This window comes from Sceloporus undulatus, chromosome 1 (genome assembly GCF_019175285.1).
Source record: "Sceloporus undulatus isolate JIND9_A2432 ecotype Alabama chromosome 1, SceUnd_v1.1, whole genome shotgun sequence".
Classification (NCBI taxonomy): Eukaryota; Metazoa; Chordata; class Lepidosauria; order Squamata; family Phrynosomatidae; genus Sceloporus; species Sceloporus undulatus.
Window position 1 is genome coordinate 142,672,023 of NC_056522.1, and position 26,539 is coordinate 142,698,561.

The 26,539-nt window shown below is 38.6% G+C and overlaps 1 protein-coding gene across 1 annotated transcript in view; it reads right to left on the reverse strand.

Annotated features, from left to right (window-relative positions):
- The window catches only part of LOC121919655 (hydroxymethylglutaryl-CoA lyase, mitochondrial-like), a 74,330-nt gene that overhangs the window by 20,678 nt on the left and 27,113 nt on the right, over nt 1-26,539 (reverse strand). The window contains exons 5-7 of the mRNA XM_042446480.1: nt 25,717-25,865; nt 16,427-16,490; nt 11,910-12,098 (exon numbers count right to left, since the gene is read on the reverse strand). Of these exons, the coding sequence (XP_042302414.1) occupies nt 11,910-12,098; nt 16,427-16,490; nt 25,717-25,865 (402 nt within the window). The remainder of the gene's footprint in view (nt 1-11,909; nt 12,099-16,426; nt 16,491-25,716; nt 25,866-26,539) is intronic.

Here is a 26,539-nt window from a genome sequence, read left to right on the forward strand (position 1 = left end):
AATTGTTGGATTACAACTCTAGGAGACCAGGATTTGAATCCATAGTAAGCAATGGAAGCCAACTGGATGGTCTTTGGCAAATCGCACTCTCTCAGTTTAAGAAGAAAACAGTGGCAACCCTTCTCTGAAGAAATCTTGCCAAGAAAACCCCATGATAGATTTTGCCTTAGCATTGCCATAAATTGGAAATGAATTAAAACATGCAACAACAATACAATCTTGCATAATATTATTTGGGGTTGGCTGCTGTAATCTTGTTTGTAATCTTTGTAATTTTGTAATCTTCTTCACATAATGTTATGCACTTGTATTACAGTCTCCATAGAGAGACAATGTCAAAAACAGCTCCTTCCCCAGTTCAGTCAGCAGGAAAGTTTCAATGGTTCGAAAGCTTCCTGCTGATGAAAGAAGTTGGTGTATCCATAAGCTACAAACAATATTATTGAGGGATAGAGAAGTCACTCATGCCTTCATAGGTTCTACTTTGAGGCTGGCATCAGAGGACAGTAGCAAAATAATAATAATAATAATAAAGTTTATATTTATATCCCGCACCTTCCTTCGATCAGGGCGGCTTACAGTATAAAATTTAAAACAACAATACATACAATAAAATCCAAAATACATCACATATAAACAATAATAAAAAACACAGGCTAAAAGCCCCAAAGCCCTACCTCTTGGCCACGAAAGAGGAGGGAGGCCCACAGGATTTTTAATCGGGGAATGCCTGTTGGAACAGAAAGGTCTTCAAATCCTTCCTGAATTGGGCCAGGGTGGTAGTCGAGCGGAGCTCAGTGGGCAGCGTATTCCAAAGGGCTGGGGCAGCAGTGGAAAATGTCCTCCTTGTGGTGGAGGACAATCTAGCCCCAGGCACCTTCAGTAGCTGCTGCCCAGATGTCCTGAGGGTGCGAGGCGGAATGTACAGGGAGAGGTGATCCTTTAGGTAACCTGGACCCAAGCCATTTAGGGCTTTATAGGTAATAACCAACGCCTTATATTGGGCCCGGAAGCGAATAGGCAACCAATGGAGATCTTTCAACACCGGTGTTATATGGCTGGTCCTGGGAGCACCAGTGACCAGCCGGGCTGCCATGTTCTGAACCATTTGCAGCTTCCGAGTTTGATATAAGGGTTGCCCCAAGTAGAGTACATTGCAGAAATCCAATCTCGAGGTTACCAGAGCATGTACAACAGTTTCTAGGTCCCTCTGGGCCAGGTATGGGCGCAGCTGGCGAATAAGCCGAAGCTGATAACAGGTGCTCTTGACCGTCGCGTTCACCTGAGCTGTCAGGTGAAGCGACGAGTCAAGAAGCACCCCCAGACTGCGCACGGAGTCCTTCACAGGGAGCGTGACCCCGTTCAGGACAGGTGGAACCACCGCCATTCCTGGACCAGGGGAACCTATAACTAGTACCTCCGTTTTCTCTGGATTCAACTTGAGTCGGTTTTCCCTCATCCAGCCCATTACTGACTCCAGACAGGCCACGAGAGGAGAGACGCCATCCCCAGTCACTGCATCAGTCGGAGACATAGAGAAAATAATTTGGGTGTCATCAGCGTACTGATAACCCCGCGCCCCATGTCTCCGGATGATCTCTCCCAGCGGTTTCATGTAAATGTTAAATAGCATGGGAGACAGAATGGCTCCTTGAGGGACCCCAGTTTTAAGGGCCCGCTCGTCGGAGCAGACGTCTCCCAGCTGGACCATCTGGGACCTCCCAGAGAGGTAGGACCGGAACCACTGGAGCGCAGTGCCCCCGATTCCCACCTCTGTGAGGCGCCCCAGAAGGATACCATGGTCTATGGTATCGAAAGCCGCTGAGATGTCCAAGAGCACCAACAGGGGCACGCTTCCCCTGTCGACGCTCAGACGGAGACCATCGACCAAGGCGACCATGGCCGTCTCAACCCCGTAGCCCGCCCGGAAGCCAGTTTGAAATGGGTCCAGATAATCCGTTTCATCCAAGACCGCCTGAAGCTGGATTGCAACCGCCCTCTCGATCACCTTTCCCAAAAATGGTAGCAGCGAAACAGGCCGATAATTATTATGAACCAGGGGGTCGAGGGAGGGCTTTTTTTAGAATAGGTTTTACTATGGCCAATTTCAGTTGTGATGGAAATTGCCCATCCCTCAAAGATGTATTAACTATCTGGCGTAACAAAGTTGTTACCGCCGATCCCCCCTGGGCCACTAACCACGAGGGACAGGGATCGAGAGAGCAGGTTGTCTTCCGAACACTTCCGAGGATCTTGTCCACATCCTCGGTACTCACCGACTCAAACCGATCCAGTTTAATAAAGTCCACTTTATTAAAGTCCACTATTTTAATAAAATGACAAACAGCTTCCTTTTTAGTAGGAAAACTATGTTAAAAAAAAAAAACTAAGCCAAAGCAGCTTATACAGATTTCTATGTCCTCCAATATATACACTGAAGAGATGGAACAAATGAATACCACACACAGTGGGACTAAACCACCTGGGCAAATAGCTCAGAAGGGAAAGCAGCCAGCTTCATTACAGTCTCCTTCAAGAAACATTCAATATACCATAGCGAAGTGGGATGGGGGAGGTTAATCTTTTACTTGGGGTCATTTTTTGCCCTGTATCACACACAATACTACTGGCATAAGCATTGCTGGGTAAATTATACATATACCTAAACACAAACACCTGGAATGTATGAAAGAACTTCATTATTCATTTCTTTATGTAGCTAACAACCACTGAAATAGTTTTGCAGAAGAATCAAATGTGGCTAACTCTAGGAGTGAAAATCCCATGTCTATTTTTAAATGAAATCCCAGTAGTGTGCACTTACTGCCTTTTGCCAGAATTTCATTGGCTTCTTGAATTATATATTTACCATGTAAGTAATGGATACCCAAAAGTACCTGGGCCCCGTTGTCTCTCATGCTATTCCACTTCCCTCTATTAAATAAATGGAAAACTAGGGGACTTGTCTTCAGTTTCCATGTTTTATTTTCCACACATGTGTAAAAGAAATAACCTTGGGATCCAAAAGTTGAATCTTCTACTACCTTGTTGGTTTGATATTCACAAGAAAAAACACTTGTTGTTGCATGAGGGTTTTTCCCATTTATAATTTGTATTTGCTTCAACAACTTAAGCAAAATTTCTAATTTTGTTATTTCCAAGCCTTACTATTAATAGATATTATGCTCTGGGGGGAAAAAATCAAAAGGCATAACCTGCATGACAACACATTGGACAATGATTTTCTGAAGAATTCAAGAGACCATGCCAGACTAGACATTCATTATAGATCTGTGCTGAATTGATGAGTTTTCATCTTAACTTTGACATTAGTCAACCAATTTTTCTGACAGGTTTGGCTTCACAATCCAAAAATAGTGTTATTCCCCTGCTTCCTTTGTCAGAATCACAATGTCATTTGATAAGATTCTGCCACAGATGCTACTACATGCTTCTATCCTTTGGATAATCTCCAAAGCCCCTTGAAAGGGAATTATAGCTTGAATCTAGTCTTAGAAAGCTATTCTGAATTAAATTAAACTAAACTGGTACATTTGTTTCTGACACAATCCTATCACAAGGGTTTCTTAGCAAGTTGGGGGGGGGGTTGCCACTGCCTTCCCCTATGGCTGAGAGAGTGTGACAGGGTTTTCAAGGCCAACCATGAATTTGAAACCTGGTCTCCAGAATTTTAGTCCAATGTACACAATTAAATAACCAGCAAAGTGATGAAGCTAAATATAACTTTGATTTTTAAGAGAGATATTGGTGGCAGAACTAGAAACTGGTGCCAGCCAAGTTTTGTTGTTGTTGTTGATCCAGACAGAACCAAGCTCTAAAGTACCCCCAGTAGGTACTTTAATAATAATTATTAAAGGAACATGTTTAGAGTCATGCTAAATAAACTGGAGGAAGCTCGCAGATTAAGTAACAGAACTCTATTACAGAAGTTCTTTCTGAAACCAAACTGACTGTTAAACATCAGAACTATCTTTCTCCAAGAAAATATTCAGACACATTTACATTTGGAATAAAGTATTTTGCTAGCAGAAGAGACATCGTTTTAAAAACTATGCTTTTCAGCCCTCCATAAAAAGCCCTGCCTCTTCTATAAATGTTATCCCAGGCAATGTCAAGTAAACTTAAATCCCAGCAGTTCATATTGTAATTTCTAACCTAACTGAGGGTCTCTCTTATATAAAAAATTCCTGATTCTTTCCCCCCCTCTCCCTTGGAGGTCTATAACAGTTTCCTATAAATAATGGCTTCCCAGTTGTTCCAGCTAAATACTGGTTTGTCATGTTAACCATTCTGCACATGCAATTTTACTCAAAAAAAAAATCCTGTCCCTCAGTCCATTCTATTTACTTAAAACAGACAGCCACACCTCCTGTTTCTTGCTGACATTGTCACTTCTATAAATTCTACCGTCTGATATTTTAATATCCTAGTTTGTGGGTTCAGCCAAGTTTCATTCACCAAGCAATGCCTCGACATTCTTCTGTTTAAATCTTATGGGTTTGAAATATTATTTCATATGCTTTTTGCATTTCCACAAAATTGCACTTTTAAAATGGAAATTAAATCCCAACAAATTTATACATTATTTATTCCAGTCGCTTCAACTATTAGCTTAGTTCTCAAACCACTTATGATTGAGAAATCTTTTTTTAAATTCTAGCCAAGTCATTTCAGTGTAAATTGCTTGAGCATAGTAATCTTAACCTCTGAATGCTCTGCCATTGTTTACTTTTATCCTTAAAGAGAGACATATAAAACATAAGTTCCTAAAAAAATTATGCAGATTCAGGTGGTTCATCCAATATTATTTTACAAAATTATTATCATTTAATATTGGGATATTATTCTCCTATCAGCTACTGACTGTGGCATGATTTTTCTCACATACTATGTCTTAGACAATCTGGGCTAGAAAATGGAGTTTGGAAATGATGTTACAAGTAAAGTTAAAATGAATCCATGAATTTGAAGGGTTTGTTGTTGTTGTGTGCCTTCAGGTTATTTCTGGCTTATGGTGACTCTATCACAGGGTTTTCTTGGCAAGATTTTTCAGAGGAGGTTTGCCATTGCCTTCCCCTGAGGCTGAGAGCATGCGACTTGCCCAAGATCGTCTGGTGGGTGTCTGAGCTGGGAATCGAACCCTGGTCTACAGATTGTAGGCCAACATTCAAACTACTATGCCATTGGTAATGAGAGGATATTGATTGCCCTTTTGGAAAACAATGCAATGACTAATAACTGTTACTTTCTGCTACTAGGAAGCTAGCAGATACCCTATCAAGCGAACAGGCAAAGCACACTTTGTTTAAAATACGGGTATGATATTGCAAGGGGAGCACCTTTATTCAGGTTAAAATCAACCCACAACTGCTTTTTACAGTTGTGAAGGACACATGTTTTAGAACTCATTCTTATGGGTGACATTTATGGGAAGGAAACACGGAAAAACATTTTTTTTGAACTACAGTATCACAAAATGATCAGGAGCAGATGAGTGTGGCCTCCACTAGAAGAGGAAACAGCATTGACCAGAATTATTATCCTGTTGGTCAAAGTTTCAAAAGAACATACAGTACCAAACTCTCAGCTGCTAACAGACAACCATGCAAGAAATTTATAGCCCATAATTAGCTAAGCAAGAAAAAGATAAAAATTTTATAAGATTTTAATTATGCAGGAATCTAATTTATAGTCCTGTTTGAACATCTTCTGTTTGCTTTGCTAATTTATATCTTCCCCCAAGTCAATATCTAGTTTTAAATTTATCAGGGGTAAAATATTGTACGGAGATAGTATGATTGTGTAAACCCTATCCAAAGCTTAAAGTCAAAGAAGGTCATGCACATTCCATACAAAGAAATATAGGAGCTCTGTTACATACATACATACATACATACATACATAATGAAAACCTGGTTCAGGAGAGTGGAAATTGGAGCACAGAACTAGCAGAGGAAGGCAGTGCTGAATCCTTTCTTGTTTGCCACTTTTCTCTCTTCTGTCCCCAAAAGACAGAGATAAACACACACAAACAGAAAGATAGTTAGCTGGATAATGTGTGTGCAATGCGCAGTGGTTAAATGCCTGTACTGCAGCCACTCATTCACAAACCATAAAGTTGCGAGTTCAATACCAGCCCAGGGGCTCAAGCTTGACTCAGGCTTGCATCCTTCTGAGAAGGTGGCTGAAATGAGTGCCCAAATTGTTGGGAGCAATTAGTTTATACTTTGTAAACCACGTATGGCATGCTTAAGTGCACTCATAAGCGGTATAGAAATGTACTTGCTATTGCTATTCCTACTGTGTGTATGTGTCCACTTTTTCAGAGGTGGTTCAATTTTTGTTTTGTTTCACAGACACTCAAGCAGTGGTGTCACTAGGTTTGGTGTCACTCAGTGCAGTAACTCAGTCACCCCATCAGTGACCTCCTCCCATACAGAATCCTTAGTCATGTTTTTTGTACTAACGTTATCCATAAATCACAAGTCTCATATATCACTGAATGTTACGGCAATAGTTGTAACATAAACTATTAGCAAAATTAACATTACACCTTTAAATTACAATATCATACGCATATCCGAAATGTATTTACTTGTACATTGTTTCATGTGGTTAAAGTGAAAATTTGGTAAGATGTGATGTTTTTAAAGAAAAGGTCAGAAGAATTTTAAAAAATATTAAACATTATTTTAAAAAGTACTTTTAAAAAAAATACAAAATTAAAAAAAATTAATTAAAAAAAACTGGGGCCTTTCCTATTGCTTCTTACTGAGCCTCACCCTACCTACCCCAACTCTTCAGTATATTAAAGGCATGCAGGTGAACACCAGAGCCCATTTCTGCTCCATTAAGGAGCAGTGGTGTCACATCCCTTTTGGGTGTCACCTGGTGTGGTCTGAACTTCCTGCACCTCCATGTGAATCCCCTGCATCTAAGCATGATTTTGCTGGACTCAGTACAATTGTGCACATTGTGATCCCCACAATCACTTGCCTGTTTAAAGGAATACAAGATCAACTTGTCTTTCAACTCAATGTTTCTCAGGGGACCAGCAATTTTTTCCCCCAACGTGCCAGGGACCTGTACCATATTGGTTCAATATTGGACTTGTATCTGTTCATTGGTTCCAACAGTTTCTTTCTCCTGTAGAAATTCACCAGAAAGCAGCAGCCATTGGCTCAAGAAATAGCACTGGCACAGAGATCATCACTTTGAGTACCATTGCTTTAGCTTATTTATTTTTCCCCACTGTTTAAGCTGTTTCCATTTTAGCTGCTCACTGTGTATGCCCAGCCATGACAAAATGGCAAGAACACATACTTTAATTATACACAAGCGACAAATAACTTTTAGAGGTTGTTTCCTGCCTCTGGGATATACTGTCAGTTTCTTTATGCACTCTGGAGAATAAAACTCTAATTTGTTTACTCACACAAATTCCTGGCTCTGTAAATCTATTAGCACATTGGCTCCCACCATCCCAGGGATCCCAATATACTGGATTTATTATGGCATTAGTTGTTTCTTCCTGCTGCCACAGACTGTTGGCTCTGCCTATGCACTGGAAATGCTAACAGGAATTAAGGAACTCCGGAGCTTCTGTTTCATAAATGCCCTCAAACACATTCTGCAATTTTGTCTCATGCCCCCCAGGCAATAATGGGCTGCTTGGCCCCTAATTTTAGAGTTCAATATCTGATAGCGATAGAAGGATGTTATAGTTTTCAATGCTGATCTAACTTATTTGAGTGGCTATGGTTACATATACCATATGAGAAAACTAGCAACATTAATGTCTATAAGATTTTGAATACCACAAAAATAACTGAACAAAATACAGTGGGCCCTTGGTATCCACTGGGATTGTCAGCATATTGTAATGTAAAATTAAGATCTATAGAACTACACTGTCATCTTGTGTGTATGTTAATTGTGATAAGGCTGATAATGTCCTTGAGGTGGCCAGACACTTAAATGTGTATTGAGCACTGCACCTGCCACTATTTATGAATCAGCACCACGTATTATGCTATGTTCTGGAGAGTTGAATCAGCAGAGTGTATATAAGTCTGTGTCTAATGTAAACTACTAGGTTACTGTCATGTATATGGAGAAGAGTGGTTAGAGTTATGGAGAGTGCAGTTGCAATCTGTGAGTGAATAGCAGAGAGTTCTAGTTTAGCTCAGTTGGTCTGTGAGCTACCCAGGAGGAAAGGAGTGTGTCCTTCCATCAAGGAACTATGTTTTTTGTTCCTGCTTCTGTAAATAGCATTCCTTATCACCTATAGATAAATATCTTCACCATGAGCAGTCTAGTTTCGCTTTCTGATTTCAGCAAAGGGTATCTCAAGATACTGAAATCACATTCTCGTCTGTTCACAGCATGACAGGGGTTTGGTTCCAGGACCCCCAATGGATAACAAATCTGGGGATGCTCAAGTCCCATTAAATACAATGGCATAGTAAAATGGTGTCCCTTATATAAAATGACAAAATCAAGGTTTGCATTGTAAAAATTATATCTTTTTGGAATATTTTCAAACTGTGGATAAAAAATCTTGATATGGAGGTCTGACTGTACAAATTATAACTAGAGGCTTACAGCTGCAATTTACAACCTATACATGGGTTACACCCTTGTGAAAAGAATATGTTACAAGGTTTGGTTATTCTTCTCCTTCCCCATCCCCTGGTCTTCCTTTGAATTTTTCCTCTTTTAGGGTGCATCTATACTATAGAAACAGCTGTTTGACACTGCTTTAACTTCCATGACTCCATCCTACATAATCCTGAGGTTTGTAGTTTTGTGAAGCACCAGCACTCCCTGACAGAGAAGGCTAAAGACCTTGTAAAACTACAAACTGCCCAGGGTTACATAGGTAGGAGCCACAGCACTTAAAATGGTGTCAAATTGCATTTCTACAGGTTATGCATTCTTAAACTTCTTTCTTCTCTATTACTCCTTGTGTTCCTCCTGCTTTACAAGCATTCTTCCAGTTCAACCTACTAGTCATCCTCCTCAGTTCAACTACCTGTGCATGTAGCTCCTTCAGTACTCAAGGTCAACATATCAGTTTCCCACACAAGCAATCATACTACCCTCCACCCAATGTTAAATTGTTATCTAGGAGTACAATATTTTGTTTCCACCACATTTAGAAGGAGATATTCCATGACACCACAGAAGCTCTGCTAATAGTAGTGTAGTATTCCTCCCAACACTCTTTGACTTAGGACACTAAAATACAGACAGCCTGAACCAATCTCTCTCTCTGACTTTTCACATACACACACACACCACCACATATATTTCCATATAATTAAAAATCGCCAGAATTACAACCACACTGTCAGGTCATATCATGCATACCCTGTCTTGTACATGTTTTTTTAAAGTATTAGAATGAAAAATTAGAAAGGTAGCTCTGCTCCATTAAAGGCTGTTCTTTCAGGAAAAAATGTGTGCCATTAAAGCATACCAGGTAATGTATTCTACAGACCTCTTTGTAAAGTCTCCTTTATCCACACACAGATTAATGTCTGTCTTTCTTATTTAACAAGACAGGGGAAATGTGCATTTTCATCACAGATATCTTCCAACTGCAACTACCATAGTTAATAACAAATGTAGTAGTAGAAGCCATGCCTCCATTATTTCATTTGGAAATAATGCTAAGAGGAATTATGTCTAATATACTCCCAATAAGCTCCATCAATTTACCATGCAGCAGGCTTCTAAGGTGACAGTTCAGTAGTCACCAACTGGCAATAGGAAAAAATACATTCCTGAGGTTATTACCCCCCCCCCCAATAAAGTATAGAAAAAAGACAGCCGAAACAGAAGGAAAATATTATGGAGTGTACTTAAGATGCTGCAGAAATTATAATATTTTATGTTAGACAGCCAGATTCCTCCTGAACAATTGGAACCTCAGAAGTTTGTTCCAACCATTTAACCTAAAGTCAATGGCTTGGATCTAGAGTCAGTTCTGCTCAGTGTGTGCATGGATGTGCCTTCAAGCCACGTGTTGACTTATGGCAACCCCATGAATTTCTTAGTGTTTTCATAGGCAAGGTATACTCATGGGTGGTTTTGTTAGTTCCTTCTTCTAGAGTAGACTCATTTAAATCAGTGGGATAAATTATCTTTACTAACCGAAATCTCACTGATTTCAATGGGTCTGTTGTAAACACAACTTAGGGATTGTCTGCATGTGCCAAATGGCCTGGGTTCCCCCCAGTCTCGTGTCATCTAGTGCAGACGACACAGGCCAAAACCCCCAGGGAAGGATCAGGCCCAATCCTCAGCCCAACATCCTCTAACTTTTGGGTGATCAGTCCAGGCACCTCATTCACACATCAGATAGGGTGACTGGGGTGGGGGCTTCTCAGACAGACTTGTCTAAGTCATTTAAGCCCAGCAGTCCTATCCACTGAAATTTATCTCTGAGTATGCAGAGGAGCAGGTTGAGAATATTCCCCAGGGAATTAAGATACCCTAAAGGGCTGTTAGGAACTGGCAAAACCACCTCTAAGTATTTCTTGCCTAAGAAAACCTTGTGAAATTCACACAGTCACCATAAGACGACAGGTAACTTGAAGGCACATACACACAAATATTTAAGAGACAGTTTATACACTACAGTTAAATGGGAAAACTTTTCCTGAACCCAACTGATTAATGTTTTTCCTTATAAAATGTTCTTGCTCACTGAAAGCAAGTATACCAGGTTCCTGATTCTCAGGCTAACTTACTGCTTGACATACTTGTTTTCTCAGTGCAAGGAAATTTATTAAAATGGAAGTATTCGGATGAGAGAGTTCCTGCCTTGCCTGAAATCTGTAAAGTAATTTTTCACACAACCAGTAACTGACTGAAAGGCATGGTGAGAGTCAATTGTTGAGATGTCTTTAAAAAGGGGTTACAGAAATTCACAAAGGAGGACAGGTCAATCAATTACTATTAGATGCAATGGGCATATGAAATCGTCATGTTGAGAGGCAGTCTACTTTTGAATACTAGTTGCTGTAGGAAAACAATATGGAAAAGAACAAATAATTTTCTATTAAGAGAAGGGCCAGACTCCACAGAGCTGCTGCTGTTAGGGCCCTGATCTTCATTTGCTTCTCCTTCATATCATTCTGTTGTCCACAGTGTCATGTGTTTCTTGTGATCAGCCACACAATGCCAAATTGCAAGCTACATAATGATCCTCTAGACTGGTACCCAACCTGGCAATCATACATTACCAGATGCAGAGGGGAGTCACTGCCATATTGGTACACTCTTATCTGTCCAGACATTTTTTCAAGGAATCAATCAAATGGGGGCAAGTATCAACACAGACCCTTTGGAAAAGCAACTTTTAAAGGCTACAGTCTCCAGAATTCTCCAGCAAAAACAATAATTGGTCACTCTAACAGAGTAATTCTGAAAATTATAGATCTTAAAAGTAAGTTTTCCAAGTTCTGCACATGAAATTTTATAACAATGAGTTGGATAATGTACACAGTGAATGACAGCAGCTGTTCAGGATCTAGGTCAGAAGAGCTTCCCAGTCCCTACTACCTGATTCAGATACTTGGAAATACTAGGGACTGGACCTGGGGGCATTCAAAACATATGCTGTACTCCAGAACTATGGCTTTCCCAATGCCAGGGTCTCTCTAGCCCAGGAAGAGCTATGCCACAGAGATTTTATTTCTAAGGAAGCTGCTCATTCCTGCTTAAGTTACACCAAATGATTCAGATGCAAGTACATACCAGTGTTTGTTTTCATCCCCTTTTACATTCTGACATGCCAATAAATGCAACCTAAATAAAAATTACAATAACACTGGGATTGAGAGAAGTGTTATTGATGGAAACCAGACGTTGGAAGTTACCTGCATAGCTGTAAGGATATTGGCTAAAGCTTGGCCATACGTGTCGTGACAATGGACTGCCACAGCAGTCACTGGGATTTCCTTCAGAACAGATTCCAGCATTCTTCTCATACTTCCTGGTGTTCCCACACCAATGGTGTCTCCCAGAGATACCTCGTAACATCCCATCTCATACAGTCTTTTTGAGATCTGGTTAAAAAGGAAAGACAGAATATCATACACACACAAGAGAATATGGGACGAAGTAGAAAATTTACATGTGTAATAAAGGATTTCTGAGGAAAAGCAGAGATTAACCCAGGCATTAATTAATTGGGTTTTCCTCATTTTTCCAGATTACTCCCAAAGTAGTTTGTTTACCCCTTTTACTTTTTTTTGACATTACAGAACACATAAACTCACAAAACCAGTCATATATGAATTTTTGAGATCTGACTTCACTGTACAAGTTTGTGCACTTTCAAGATTTTAAGGGTTTTAAGACTCATTTGTTCCACTCAGCATTATAGTGCCTGGGCTAAAAATAAAGTAATGGTGAAATGGACACCTGGCCTGACATCATTATATCTATGCAAGTCAATCTTTCCTTTGCATATGATTCGGATCCCTCCTCTTTTTTTCTGGGTGAGGTTTTAAAATGTACTTTAAGAAAACATGTCCTCCAGGACACAACATAGTATTCACTTTTCATAGGTTTTGCAATAGAAGGCTATTGCAGATGTAACACTTCTAAGTGCTCCTAAACATAGCCTTATCCAGTGGCTTATAACTAGTGGGTCAATGGGAGCTGGAGATGAAACACCTGTTCTACATACAGGGGAAGTGCTTTCCCTCCAGCTACCTTGTTTTCGTTCTGGGCACTGATTTTTTTTTTAAAAAAACCCCAAAACCCTAATACTAGACAAATATTACTAGACAAGAAAAGGTTTACTCAGAATTTGCAACATACTAGGTTTCTATGTATATGATGCAAATTCTGAGTAAATGCTTTGCACACATAAACAATATTTGCTTTCTACTACTTTCTATATATACATTTTAATATATTTTACATGGAGTCACCAAAGATTGAGGTTGACTTGAGGGTAGTTAACAAGAACAAAAAAATTCTATCCTAGTTTATACTCAAGAGATATCTGCCTAGTGCCTTTTCTTCGTGTGGTTTAAGCTTATTGGGGCAATATAGTTTACTGCAACATGGTAGTAATAGGGAAACAAAAAGACTATACCACAGAAGTGATAGGGGTGCAGCAGTAGAAAAGTGTGATTAGAGTTACTGAGGCAGTAGTGCTCATCTTTAATCCCCTTGTCTTATCCTTTTGTGTTTAATTTGAACTAATGATAAAGAACACAAAGATGATCAAACTGTGTTGTTCAAAGTCTGCAAGGACTACGAACTCCATGGTTATTGTTATGTGTTTGATGTAATAGTTTCATAACTTTCTGAGCTGGCATGTGGGCAAAACAGGATATTTTATTCTTATTTCTTGGAATGAGAATGGTTCATTATTTTCTAAGTCCCTCTGCAACAGAATTTGAAAACCCTGCTATGGAAAACATTACTGGATAGAAAAATAGAGTATATTTGTAAAAGCTCTCCATTGAAAAGTTGCATTCCTACTGAAATGCTGAAGAGGGCTTTTATTGACCAAAGGGGGGGGGGATTATTTGAGCCTCTTCCCGAGGTCTTTTGGAGAACAGAATCCAATATGGTATTGCAATAGGAAATTTGGGAACAGCACAACAAAACCTGTCATCACCCATATATTGAAAGATACATCACACTCAGCTTTACATGAAAACCACCTGAATCAGAAAATTGCTCTCCTTCAGAAATATAAAGTAATAAGACATATATCTGCTCTGGGACAAGTACTGTGATAAAGTTCATGTAAACAGATACTCAGGCCAAAAGGCAGTATAAGATGGAAGGTTTCTGAGAAACTAAAATATGTAGTATTGTAATTGCAATAACAGAGAAAGAGAAAACATATTTCCTGGATCTGGGGTACAATGCAAGGAACTGCTTATTATTTTTCCTCCAGAGGTAAGTAATTATTATCTTACTTAGCCACCACTGCCTCCTTGCTTCTGCCTTTTAATGGAGAGTTTCCTTCAACGGTGGGAGATCTTAAGTCCTTCAAATGTTTTGAACTACAGCTTCCAGAAACCCTAGCCAATAAAGAGTTGTAATCCAAAACATCTAGGTTTCCCACCCCATCATTTGATAGCACTGTGAAAAGAATGGCAATCATTATATATGTGCCCATGCTGGATGAAACAAAAGCTCTCAGTCTCTGACCTTTGATGACATTCTGCATGTGTAAGTTATCATTTGACGCTAGAGACATCAATCAAGTGATAAGCACAAAACATATGAACTAATCCAGATTTGCCAACAGTTTCTTAGGTTTGATCCATATATTACTGTTTCACAAGTCATTAGTATATTTAAGCCTAGCCAAGTTGTGCAAAGTCTGCAAATTCAAATCCTCCAACATAGTTCTCTGAGGGTTCATATATAGACTTCATCCAGATGAGATGCACTGCATACTAAATGAACTAGATTTGGTGGGAATTTGGTCTGCAAATATTTTGAATTAACAATTCTAAAAGTTCCTTATATCAAACAAGTCTGGATGGAGCTTTTGGAGGTCCAAAACATTGGGAGGGCTAGAGAGTTCCTACTCTGTCCTGACAAGGTTGTTTCAATGAGAGCTGTGACCTCTGAATATCATAGCCTCTGAAAAGTAATGGTAAAACAGATGCTATAGAAACAAGTAGAAGTACACTACATCTTTTAATAGTTAAGAGTGTGTATTGTTAAGAAGGTGTATGGTTTAACATTCTTTTATTTTATGATTGGGAGGAGGGGTTGAGAAGGAGATTAACCTTGTATTTCATTGATTTGCTATGTTAATTGACATGCATTTTTCAGTTATTTTTATGATTGTTGTTATTTGCTATGTATTCTTTCTGCTATTTATTGCTATTGTGAATTGCTATGTTATTTTTATTGCTATTGTTATTTGCTATGTATTTTGGGGATTAATTTTGTACTTTACTGATATGCTATGTTAATTCTTATGCATTTTTCATTGTTATTTTTATTGCTGTTGTTATTTGTTATGCATTTTCTTTACTGTTGTAACCCACCTGGATTCTTCCTGATTGGGCTATAAATAAATACTATTATTATTATTATTATTATTATTATTATTATTATTATTATTATGACATAGCAAATATGTCTTAATTGATCCTGAGTTTGCACTTGTCCCTTCAAATGTACTATTTTTCTGGGTCAGCTAATGGTTCTCTGAGTCCTTTTTCTTTGCAAAAATTCCATCAAAGGAAAATAGTGAATTAAAAACTGAACAGTTAATACCAGTTAGCCTTGATCTATTTTCCCCCTTTCCCTGTTCTAGAGTTCAGAAGATAAAACATATCACTTGAAAAATTCAATTCCAGCTTCTAAGCTTATTTTGATTGCCTCTGCAAACCATCATCTAACACAATTCCCTTTGTCAGTGAACTGGTTGGATTTTTTAAAATGTTGCAATAAATACAATAGCTCAGTTACTGCCATCTTAATTAATTTTATTGTTTCAACTATTTTAAGCTCAAACAGCTGAATTCTCTTTTGTACATATAGCTGTTGTTTTGTTGACCAGCTCATTACAATAATAACTATTCTGGGGCAGCTGTGCTGACCATACAGCAAAATAAAATAAGATAGTTCCAAAACTGGCCAGCCAAAATGAACATACACATAAGACAGTGGAGCTCTGAAAGTTTGCATTGTGTGAATTGTGCATTTTGGCTGGCCAATTAAGATATAACTCTTGCATGGATTTTGGATTTTGCTTTACAATAATAACTATTGTTAGTACTTAGCTTCTGCAGATTAGTTTCTCAAATACAGAGTAAGGTTGAATTTCTTTTACCTATAAGCTTTGATCCAAAGTATTGGTCTGAGCAGAAGCACAGCATGGTTTATGTATCTGATAGCAGGTGTAACAAACATGTTATTGAGTGATAATGAAGTGAAGAAATTATAATCCTTTGCTTGTTTGTTTGCTAGTGGGCCATTTTTAGCACTAACAAAAGATGGTGGTTACTCACTAACTTCTGATTGCTTAAAAGATTTTTTTGATAAATTGTTGATTATTAGATATGTCATTTTCCATGTGAATGGCTTGGAGACAATCTGGAGGAGTAACTACATGCTGGAGTTCAAGAACTGCTATGTTTTGGATTAAAATGTTGCTGCCTTCTAAATTAGTTCAGGTATCTTCCTCTCCTATGCTCAATCTCTATCATTAATAAGTAAATTGATATTACAAAAAAAAAAAGTCATCTTAAGATTCTGGTCATCTCTATTCACAAAGAAACAGATCCTATAGTATTTCTGAAACTGCAAGTACAGTACTTGCAGAAGATGCAGTACAGAAACACATTTCAGACACATATATCTAGGGTTTGCCCCCCCCCTTTTTTTTTTAAAGTAGCCTTACCTGTGCAACTTTAGCTGGTGCAATACTTCCTTCATAAGGGCATCCCAATGCACAAGAAACATACCTACAGCAAAGAAGAATACAGATGTATTTGTAAGATATGTAGAACAACTCATAAACAAAAACATTTTTTCAAACACTGAGGTATCCAGAAAGTACTGGGGAAAGATACAAGGAATTTTGGACAGAATCAAGTGCAACCTAACTGTTGCAACCATGGATTTGAAGGGACATCCCCTTGTTTTCTGTTTAATTTCTTTCCGACTTAAGTCTCCACCTTCCAGTTTTCAACACTTGCACCATCACATTACTCACAAAACTGGTATGAGAAAAGTTAAAGTATATGAACACCAGAACAGTAAGAGTTTGAATATTTCACTACAGCAAGAATTCAAATTGGCCACAAAAAGAAACAAATGTACACTTACCTCTAAGGTCCCAAAATACCATGATCCTATGCATCTGACCCAACAGTCATATGATTGGCAAGCACCCTTCTTCATAACAAGTTTAAAAGGCTCATGCAACTGACTTCTCTCAGGAAGCCACAGCATTCCTAAATGATCAGTTAATCTACAGAACTGCAACTACATGTAAAGAGTAAATGTATTTTTTTAATATAAAAAATAAATCTATAGCAGTGGCTCTCATATCTTTGGTCCTAGAGATATTTTGACTTCGGCTTCCGGAAACTCCAACCAACAAACCAATGGTCAGGGATACTGAAAGTAGAAGTCCAACAATTTTGGAGGCCCAAAGACTGAAAAACAAAGATCTATGGGAATCAATACCAAATATTATTCCACTGCACACTGTTGCAGAAAGCACTTCAAACTCCTATTTCAGAAAGAAAGAAAAAAAAAAGAGTTCAAAGTTTTCCCTTCACCCTGAAGCTAACTTTTAAGGCCTAACCTATCTAACATGTTTGTTGTAAAGATGAATCAAGGGGAATCTATATGTCTTCGAAAAGAGGCTAGACAGCTAACTTCTGAGGATGCTCCAGTTGGATTTCCTGCACTGGGCAGAGCACTAAACTCAATGCCTTTCCAACTCTATGATTCCAGGAAACATTTTACAAACTGCCCTCAACACTCCAGAAAGGGTGTGATAGAAATTTGCCCCCCCCCTTTTAAAATACTTTTATTACATTTTTTCCTTCCAACTTATTTCCCATTTCTGGTTACCTACATTTTAAAATAAGCTCTTCTTAACATTCATTACAATTCTGGGCCTTTTAAAACATATTTCCTGCTATATTGCTGTTAACTTTCTCTCTTCCAAATTAGTTCGAGTGGGTACTGATTTCAAATACTTTACTGGATTTATAACTACTGTATATACTATTGTAAGACTCTTTGTGTTTTACAAGGAAATATTTTATAAGGAAACTATTTGAAATGAAAAAAACACATCAATCCAAATTGGTTCTTGGAAATTTCCTGCTAAACGCGACTAGTACATCTGTTATTCTGGTATGTTCTTTTATCTTCCCATAATAGTGTAATATAATCCATATTTGTTTTCAGTACAAGGAAATATAATCATTGATAAATATAGAACATTAAAAGAATATTTTCCATGTTTTCTGCTACTTAAAGGACACAGAACAGATTATCACTTATTTTGCTTCCCCACATAAAAGGACAACCTCCCTTTTATCTATTGCTTTCCTCCAACTGGATTGTCAGAACTGGATTCAGCACCTGGCATGATTGGTAGAAAAATACTAGGAATCCAGTATGACAAGATCTCATAATCACAAAGAAAGGCAAGGCACAAAGGATATTACAAAATAAAATCTAAAAGCACCAATATAAACATACATTCATTTCACATGGTTTTATTTATAGCTGTATTCCATATGTTATTGTTGTTGTGTACCTTCAAGTCATTTCCAACTTATGGCAACCCTAAGACAACCCTACCACAAGGTTTCTTGTCAAGTTTTTTCAGAGGGGGGTTGTTGTTGCCATCCTCCCAGTGGGTTTCCATGGCTGAGCCAGGATTCAAACTCTGGTCTCCAGAGTCCTAGTCTAATGTTCAGACTACTACACTAGGCTGCCTCTTATATTACATTATATTACATTACATCCATTACAGTGGCCCCTTGGTATTCGCTGGGGTTTGGTTCCAGGACCCCCTGTGGATACCAAAATCTGTGGATACTCAAATTTCATCAAATACAGTGGTGTAGTAGAATGGTGTGCCTTATATAAAATGACAAAATCAAGGTTCGCTTTTTGGAATTAATATATATTTTAATATATTTTCAAGCTGTGGATGGTTGGATCCATGGAAAGGAACACATAGATATGGAAGACTGACTGTACATTATTACATATGTACCATATTTTATTATGTACTCAACTGCATTTTTCTGATGAACTTATCCTTGTCAGCCCTCCCTATCCCTGGCTTTTACCTGTCCTATACATTCCACTCTTCACAGGTTCCTTCTTTCTCCTCTTCGTCTGAGCTTCTGAAATAAAGAAAACTGAAGTCCTAGCTGTTTCCTATACTGATGGTGCCCTCCAGTGTATGCATGTTTCTCCCCAAAGGCCTCCAATGGACAACTTCCCCTTCTTTTTAACATTACCATTACATTGGTGGGTAGACTGGGCTATGTGTCCTTGACAGAACAAACCCCTGTGTTTGAAAGACTGTTGAATCTAAGTCTGGTTTAAAGATAAAGAACTACAAGAAGGGAGAGGTGGGCCTTGAAGCTGCCCAGGAAGGGTTGGCTCCTAGGCAGCAGATTGACCAGGCACACGACTCACAGTATTACCTACTAAGATGTGATGCATACCATTCCTATTTCAAATACTCATTATTTCTTTATTGCCATGCATGTATTCACACTTGAAAATTATATGTGAATTGTTATTCTCTTTTCTTCATCATGGCCAACTTAGTGGTGTGCTTCTTTTGAAATGAAATTCTGGCAAAGGTAACAGACACCTACCTTCATAATTTACCTCAAATGCCTTTGGGATAACCTAGTAAATTTGTTAGGAAGGAAAGAGGATCTCTATCTGTCACTACTGAGTATGCTTATTAATAATAGAATCATAGAATTGGAAGATACCTCAAAGGCCATCCAACCCAACCCCCTGCCATGCCTAATGCTGAGGTGGAATCTCTTTTCCTGGAGATTCACTGTTCTGGGTCCTATCCTCTGGAGCAGCAGAAAATATGCTTGCTCCATCCTCGATATGACACCCCTTCAAATGTTTAAGCAGGGCTATCATATCACTTCTTAACTTTCTGTTCTCCAGGCTAAACATACTCAGCTCCCTAAGTCGCTCCTCATAGGGCATGGTTTTCTGACCCTTCACCATTTTCATTGCCCTCCAACTTCTCAACATCCTTTTTGAATTAAGTTGCCCATAACTGGGCATAGTATTTTAGGTGAGGCCTGACCAAAGTGGAATAGAGTGGTACTATTACTTCCCTCAATCTAGACACTATACTTCCATTGAAGTAGCCTAGAACCACATTAGGGACACAACAATAGATATTCCTCGCCCCTCCCATGCCAAAAGTAACATTATCCCTGTGTAGGAAAACTGATAGTAAATAGAAGCGAGGCCAATATTTTTACCATTCAAATCAGCCAGAGTAGTATACTTACAAGGGACGTATCCCTGAACCATACCAGTACAACACACACTGGAAACTTTTTTTCTTACAAAATATTTGTATCTGCCATTATTATTGCTAAATCTCTGCTTCAAGCAGCAAACAAAAACAAGAACAAAAACACAGGTCCTCTAAATTTTAAAGGAAAGTATCAGAGGTGTTGTAGCTGTCATTATTACTGTTAAACCTCTGCTTTAAGCAGCAATAAACAAAACAAAACACAACACAACAAAAAGCAAAACATGAAATAGGTCCTTTAAATTTTAAAGGAAAATATTAGATGCCCGAAAGCAGAGGTGGGAAAACCTTGGCCCTCCAGATGTTTTGGACTTCAACTCCAGAAAGTCAACCCACCATAGCCAAGAGCAAGGAACTGTGGAAATTTTTAGTAAAAAAAACATCTGGAGGAATAAAAATTCTTCTCTTCTGTCCTAAGGGAAAGAGAGATAAAGTTACTGTTTGTCCTCATTCTGCAGGAAGAATAGGACTTGTGGCTTTACTACTAGAAGCCTCCACTTTGAAAACTACTTCAACTGAAAATTACATTTCATTGCAGATGTGATGTGGCCAGCTTCAAAGGGGAATATGCATGGAGGATGCAATCCACATATAAGGTAGCTGTGGAACTGATCAGACTCATCACTTATCAAAAGCAAAATCAGTCCAATCTGTTCCACACAGGAGTCAGCAATCCTGCAGCAATCTGTCTGAGATGGTTATAGAGCCACAGAGACACACACACACAAAGACAAAGCTGCTAGTACAGCTGAATGCAAAAGGCCTCCTGAGAACCTAGTCATAGACACAGATGCTGTGGCTTCCTGTTTATTATTACATTGTATGATTGCATATAATTTACACTGTTCATTGCAGAGGTATTTATTTTCACTGGAAGTTCATGTTAGAAGAATAGACATATCTCCCAAGGCAAATTCTTAATATGACAGTTGATATACCCTTAGAGGAAGCCATATGTTTTAAAGCAATCAAATATTTAGTGCCAAAACACTGTGAGGGTGGGAGTGGGTGCATGCCTGTGTGTGAAATAACAACATACAAAGGGATAGAACATTCATTCAAAGAGTGCCAATCAAAATAAAAATACACGATTCTGGATTCTTAACAATGTGCTTCAAAACTATTCTCTGTAAAGACTAATGTATACGTAGAAGGCACTATGTAAATTCATTAATTATATTTCAAACAGTTGAATGCTTAAAACTAACAAAGCTAAAGATATAACACAGTATGTTCATAGTCGAGAAATTGTCTCTCGCCCTTTTAATAAGAAAAATCACAAATTAAAGAAGTGTGCTCCAGATGACCACTAGAAACCCATCTAGTTTAACCCATAAAGGACAAATTCTTCTATCAACTGTAGCAATACGAGCCATAATGGCTACAACAGATATTTAAATCTCTGGTTATGTTGGCATGCAAGCAGCAGCAAATGGGAGTGCTGATTTGTGCTGCTAGGAGTAACAATTTATTTGACATAAAATATTCCAGCATAGCTGAAGATATACAAATCATTCTTGTAACCATAAAGCAATTTTGCTGTTAAACAGATGTTTATCAGACGCATAACAGCACTGTATTGGCTTTGAGTTGTGATAGCTATATTCAGTTATTACCTCCGGTATCAGAGAGTATGACTTTGAATACCAGCTGCGAGCAAACATAAGCAGGTAGGTGTTACTGTATTAATGGCCTCTTGTGAGTGCTCCATGTTGCATCTTGCTCCTGTATGGAGAGAATGCTGGACTAGGCTGGCCTTTCATTTAACCCAGCAGGACTCTTCTGCTGGAATCATCATTGCAGTTAGTAAAAGTATTTGGAAGAAACAAAAACTATATTTTAAAATCTATACCTCCTTTTCCCCATTATGCTGTATGTGAGGTATATTTTACAGAAAGACAAAGTGACTTGCCAAGACCACCCAGTGAGCCTCTTGGCAAAGCAGGCAATCAAATTTATCGAAAAGTAACACTTTATGCACCTGCAGTGTACTGGCCCCTAGTCTAAATACAACACATTTGCTTAACCTTTTACCCATGTATTACATTCACATTTCCTAATAATAATACTCAAGCAGCTAGCCGTAATTATATGCCCTCTTCTACTGGGAATTGCTCTTGCTGGTATGTAAGTGAATAAAATATATATACTTGGATTTTCACTGCAATGTTAATTGAACCTCTGAACAGCAACATCCAAGCAATTTCTATATCGTATAAAGAATATGTATGGCAGAAGTAAGATGTCAAGAGATTTAGGCTCTGGTCTGGTGGGATATTTCCAAGTTGTTAAGAAGATACGATGAGCCCTGCTCGATCAGATCTCACCACTGGCTGGCTTGATGTCATTACAGCAAGGACGGGCAGCTTGTGGCTCTTGAAATGTTTTTGGGCCACAGGTCCCATCTGTCAGTCCTAACCACTATAACCAACAGTGGAGGACTTGGGGAGTTACAGTTCAAAACCATCTAGATGGCCATAGTTGTCTATCCCTGCTTTAAAGTAATGATGAAACATAACAACCATCAACAGAGAGAATAAATATCCCCTTTACTGTTGACATTAGCAATTATATTCAGAGATATACTCCCTCTGTATCTGGAGGTTCATTATGACTATTACGCATCAATAGATTTATATCCATGAAACTGTCTAATTTCCTTTTTAGCTACTGGCCGTTACTATAGCTTATGGTAGTGAACCTATGCTATTGACCATTCCTATAATGTGTGGCAGTGACTACCACACATTAATGGTGTGTAATGGAAGGCAATATTTATTTCATCTTTTCTGAATAGTACCACCTGACAGTTTGCTTTGTGTGCAAAAGTCAAGTCCTTGAATTTATATTGTCACATGCACAACAGCAAGTGGCAATGATTGCATATATCATAAATCTAAACTCACAAATTACATATCTCAAACTACAAAATTACTAAAATTATAAATGGCAAACATCGGTAAACTGAATTAAAAGGAATAGAAAAAGCACTAATCAGATACAAATTAAACACTTGCGTATAACTGCAAAATTGTACAAATAGGTATATTTTAACCTGCACCAAAAAACAAGTATTGGGAACAACTGGACCTTTGGAAGAAGACTTCCATAATTGATATGTCACCACCAAGAAAGCCCTGTTACATGCAATAGCCCTAAAGGTCATTATTCTATGGCACCACAAACAGAGCTTCCCTGGCTGATTTCAAGTGAGTTGCCACTGGATCAGGTACCTTTTACCTTCTTGGATTCTGAGCCATTTAAAGCTCCATACTGAGTGCTATTGCCAAGTTTGGACTAAGGATGGAAAGAATATTCAAAAATATCCATAAAATGCTTGGAAAACATATTTGTTGAATGTTGAGAAACCCTGAAAAGAAGAATCCTTACTTATTAGAATCTTTGCAGTTTGAAATGTATTATGTGCAAGATTCGCACATGGTTATTTTGTGCAGAAAACAGAATTTTCTGCACAGGAAACAACATTTTCAGTGTGGAAAATAATATTTCAGTGCATAAAATATTAATTCACAAACCAAAAAGCTGTTTTCTGCACAGTTAATGTGGCAACTGGGGATTTATTCTGTATAGAATTTGCACATGATTGATTTGCAGAGAAAACAGCATTTTCTATGCAATAATAAATATTTCTGTGTTGAAATATTACTTTCTATACAGAAGATGCTGCTTTTGCACAAAATGACCAAATGTAAATTATGCAAAGAATAAATCCCAAGCTGCAAATAGCCTGTGAAAACCTGTGAGGATTTGAAGATTTTCTCACACCAGGAAGCTGAAATTATTTGTCACTAGAGAAAAAACTTAGAGAAGAATTATATCCCTACTTGGAACTGAGCTTAATGGTTCACTGGCAGCCAATACAGAGATCTCAGGCTAGGCATAACATGTAAATTACCCCAGGCCAAGAACAGCAGTAGCTGTTATGTCAGCCTCAGCTGGCTACAAATTTTCCTCTCATTATAAGTGTTAATATGGAGTTGGTATGTAAGAATGTCACCATGGTGCAGTGGTCTGAGTGCTGGACTATGACTCTGGAGATCAGGGTCCAATTCCCAACTTGGCCATGTAAACCCATTGGGTAATCATGGGCAAGTTACATGCTCTTAGCCTCAGGGGAAGGCAAATCCTGCCAAGTAAACCCCATGATAGGGTTGCCTTAGGATCACCATATGTCAGAAAAGACTTAAAGGCACACAACAACAACAGCAATAAAAGAGTTGCACCATCCAGTCCAATTCACTTCTGCCAAGTAGGAAGACATAATCAAAGCACTCTCAACAGATGGACATCCAGTCTCTATGTTAAAACATCCAGAGAAGGAGATTCCACCAACACCCAATGTGATTCCACCTCAATATTAGGAGGAACTTCCTGACAGTAAGGGCTGTTCGACAGTGGAACGAACTCCCTCGGAGTGTAGTGGAGTCTCCTTCCTTGGAGGTCTTCAAGCAGAGGCTGGATGACCATCTGTCGGGGATGCTTTGATTGTGATTTCTTGCATGGCAGGGGGTTGGACTGGATGGCCCCTGTGGTCTCTTCCAACTCTATGATTCTATGATTCTATGATTCTATGATCCATTGTCAAACAGCTCTTACCATCAGGAAGTTCTTCCTAATGTTTCAGTGGAATCTCTTTTCCGCTAGTTTAATCCATTGCTACATGTACTAGTCTCGGGAGCAGCAGAAAACAAACTTGCTCCATCCTCAGTATGACACCCCTGCAAATATTTAAACACGGCTATCATGTCACCTCTTAACCTATTCTTCCCTAGGATAAACACATCCAGCTTCCTCATAGGGCATCATTTCCAGACTTTCACCATTTTGGCCACCCTTCTTTGGACACACTCCAGTTTGTCTATATCCCTTTTAAGTTGCGGTGGCCAGACTTGGGCACAGTAGTCCAGGTAAGTTCTAACCAAAGCAGAATACAGTGGTCTAGACATTATACTCATATTGATTTAAGCTAGGATCATATTGGCTTTTTTAACTACTGCATCACACTGTCACACACCTTGTGGTCTACTAAGACTTCCAGATTCCTTCTTCGTGTACTGCTGTCAATCTAGGTGTCACTGATCTTATGTGTACGCTTTACCTTTTTTTTCTACATAAGTCTAGTACCTTACATTTCTGCCTGTTGAAATTTATTTTATTAGTTTTGGCCACACTCTCTTATCTGTTAAAGACATTTTGAATTCTGATCGTATCCTCTGGGGTATTAGATATTCCTCTAAATTTGGTGTTGTCTGCAAATCTGATAAGCATGCCCTCTCTTTCATCATGCAAGTTATTGATAAAGATGCTGAATAGAATGGGGCCCAGGACAAAACTCTTTGGCACCCTACCAGTCACTCTTCTCCAGGATGAAAAGAAGCTATTGGTGAGCATCCTTTGAGTACAGTCTGTAAATCAACCATAGATCCACCTAACAGTAGCATTGTCTAGTCCACATTTTATGGCTAGGTACAGTCAAAGAAATGCACTCTAAATCACTACACTCATATCAGTTTTATATGACCTAACTCAATCCACTTCTGCTTCAATAAAGAGAGAATTCATAAATGACAGCTAGCCCAAATAGCCAAACTGTTAACATTTGTGATTGTTACCCTCGCACTGGAATGTCCATCTTTCTTGCAGATTTGACAACATCTTCAAATCTTTCCATGCTTTCTTCTATGGAGCAATTAATATTCATTTTGCTGAAGGACTCAGAAGCTGCACCAAAGACTGATACTTCAGTAGCCCCTGCAGCAATCTGAAATGGAAGAGGATATTTTAGAAAGGACCTTTTTCATTATGCTTTTGCAAAGTAGTCACCCACCATCTGATATATCAGTAACCAAAGACAGTTAATTCAAGCCTCACCACATATATATATGGAAGTATCTCCCACTCATTTTAGTTAAAATGTTCAGCTTCTCACTAGATATTACAGGGACAAATGATTGCTGCTATGCATGATCCTCCCAACAGTGTCTAAACATATAGCCCTCTTTTGGAAAAGAGTTAAAGACTCGCTAAGGTAGGAAAAGAAATGTGAGATGTAATGTCATTCTATTCACTGTTCCTTGAACTTGCTTTAATTCATTGGCTCATATTTGAAACAAGTACAACATAGCTAGCCCATGGTACAAGTGGTGGAGGAAGGGAAGCACCCCATCCCACTACTCCAGAATGAAGTCCTCCCCTCTCACAGGCCACTAAAGTGGGACAACAAGTATACATGTAGAGGAGAACAAGCAAAATTATGCTTATAATTCTGCAACACAGACTGTAATCATATATTGAGAGAAAAATCCCAAAGGTGCAAGTGGGGTTCAGGAAAGGCAGAGGCACTAGGGACCACATACAAACATAAATAGTATGAATCAAGGAATTAAAAAAAACCACCAAAAAAGGATGTGCTTTAAAGTCAACTCGAGGGCAGCT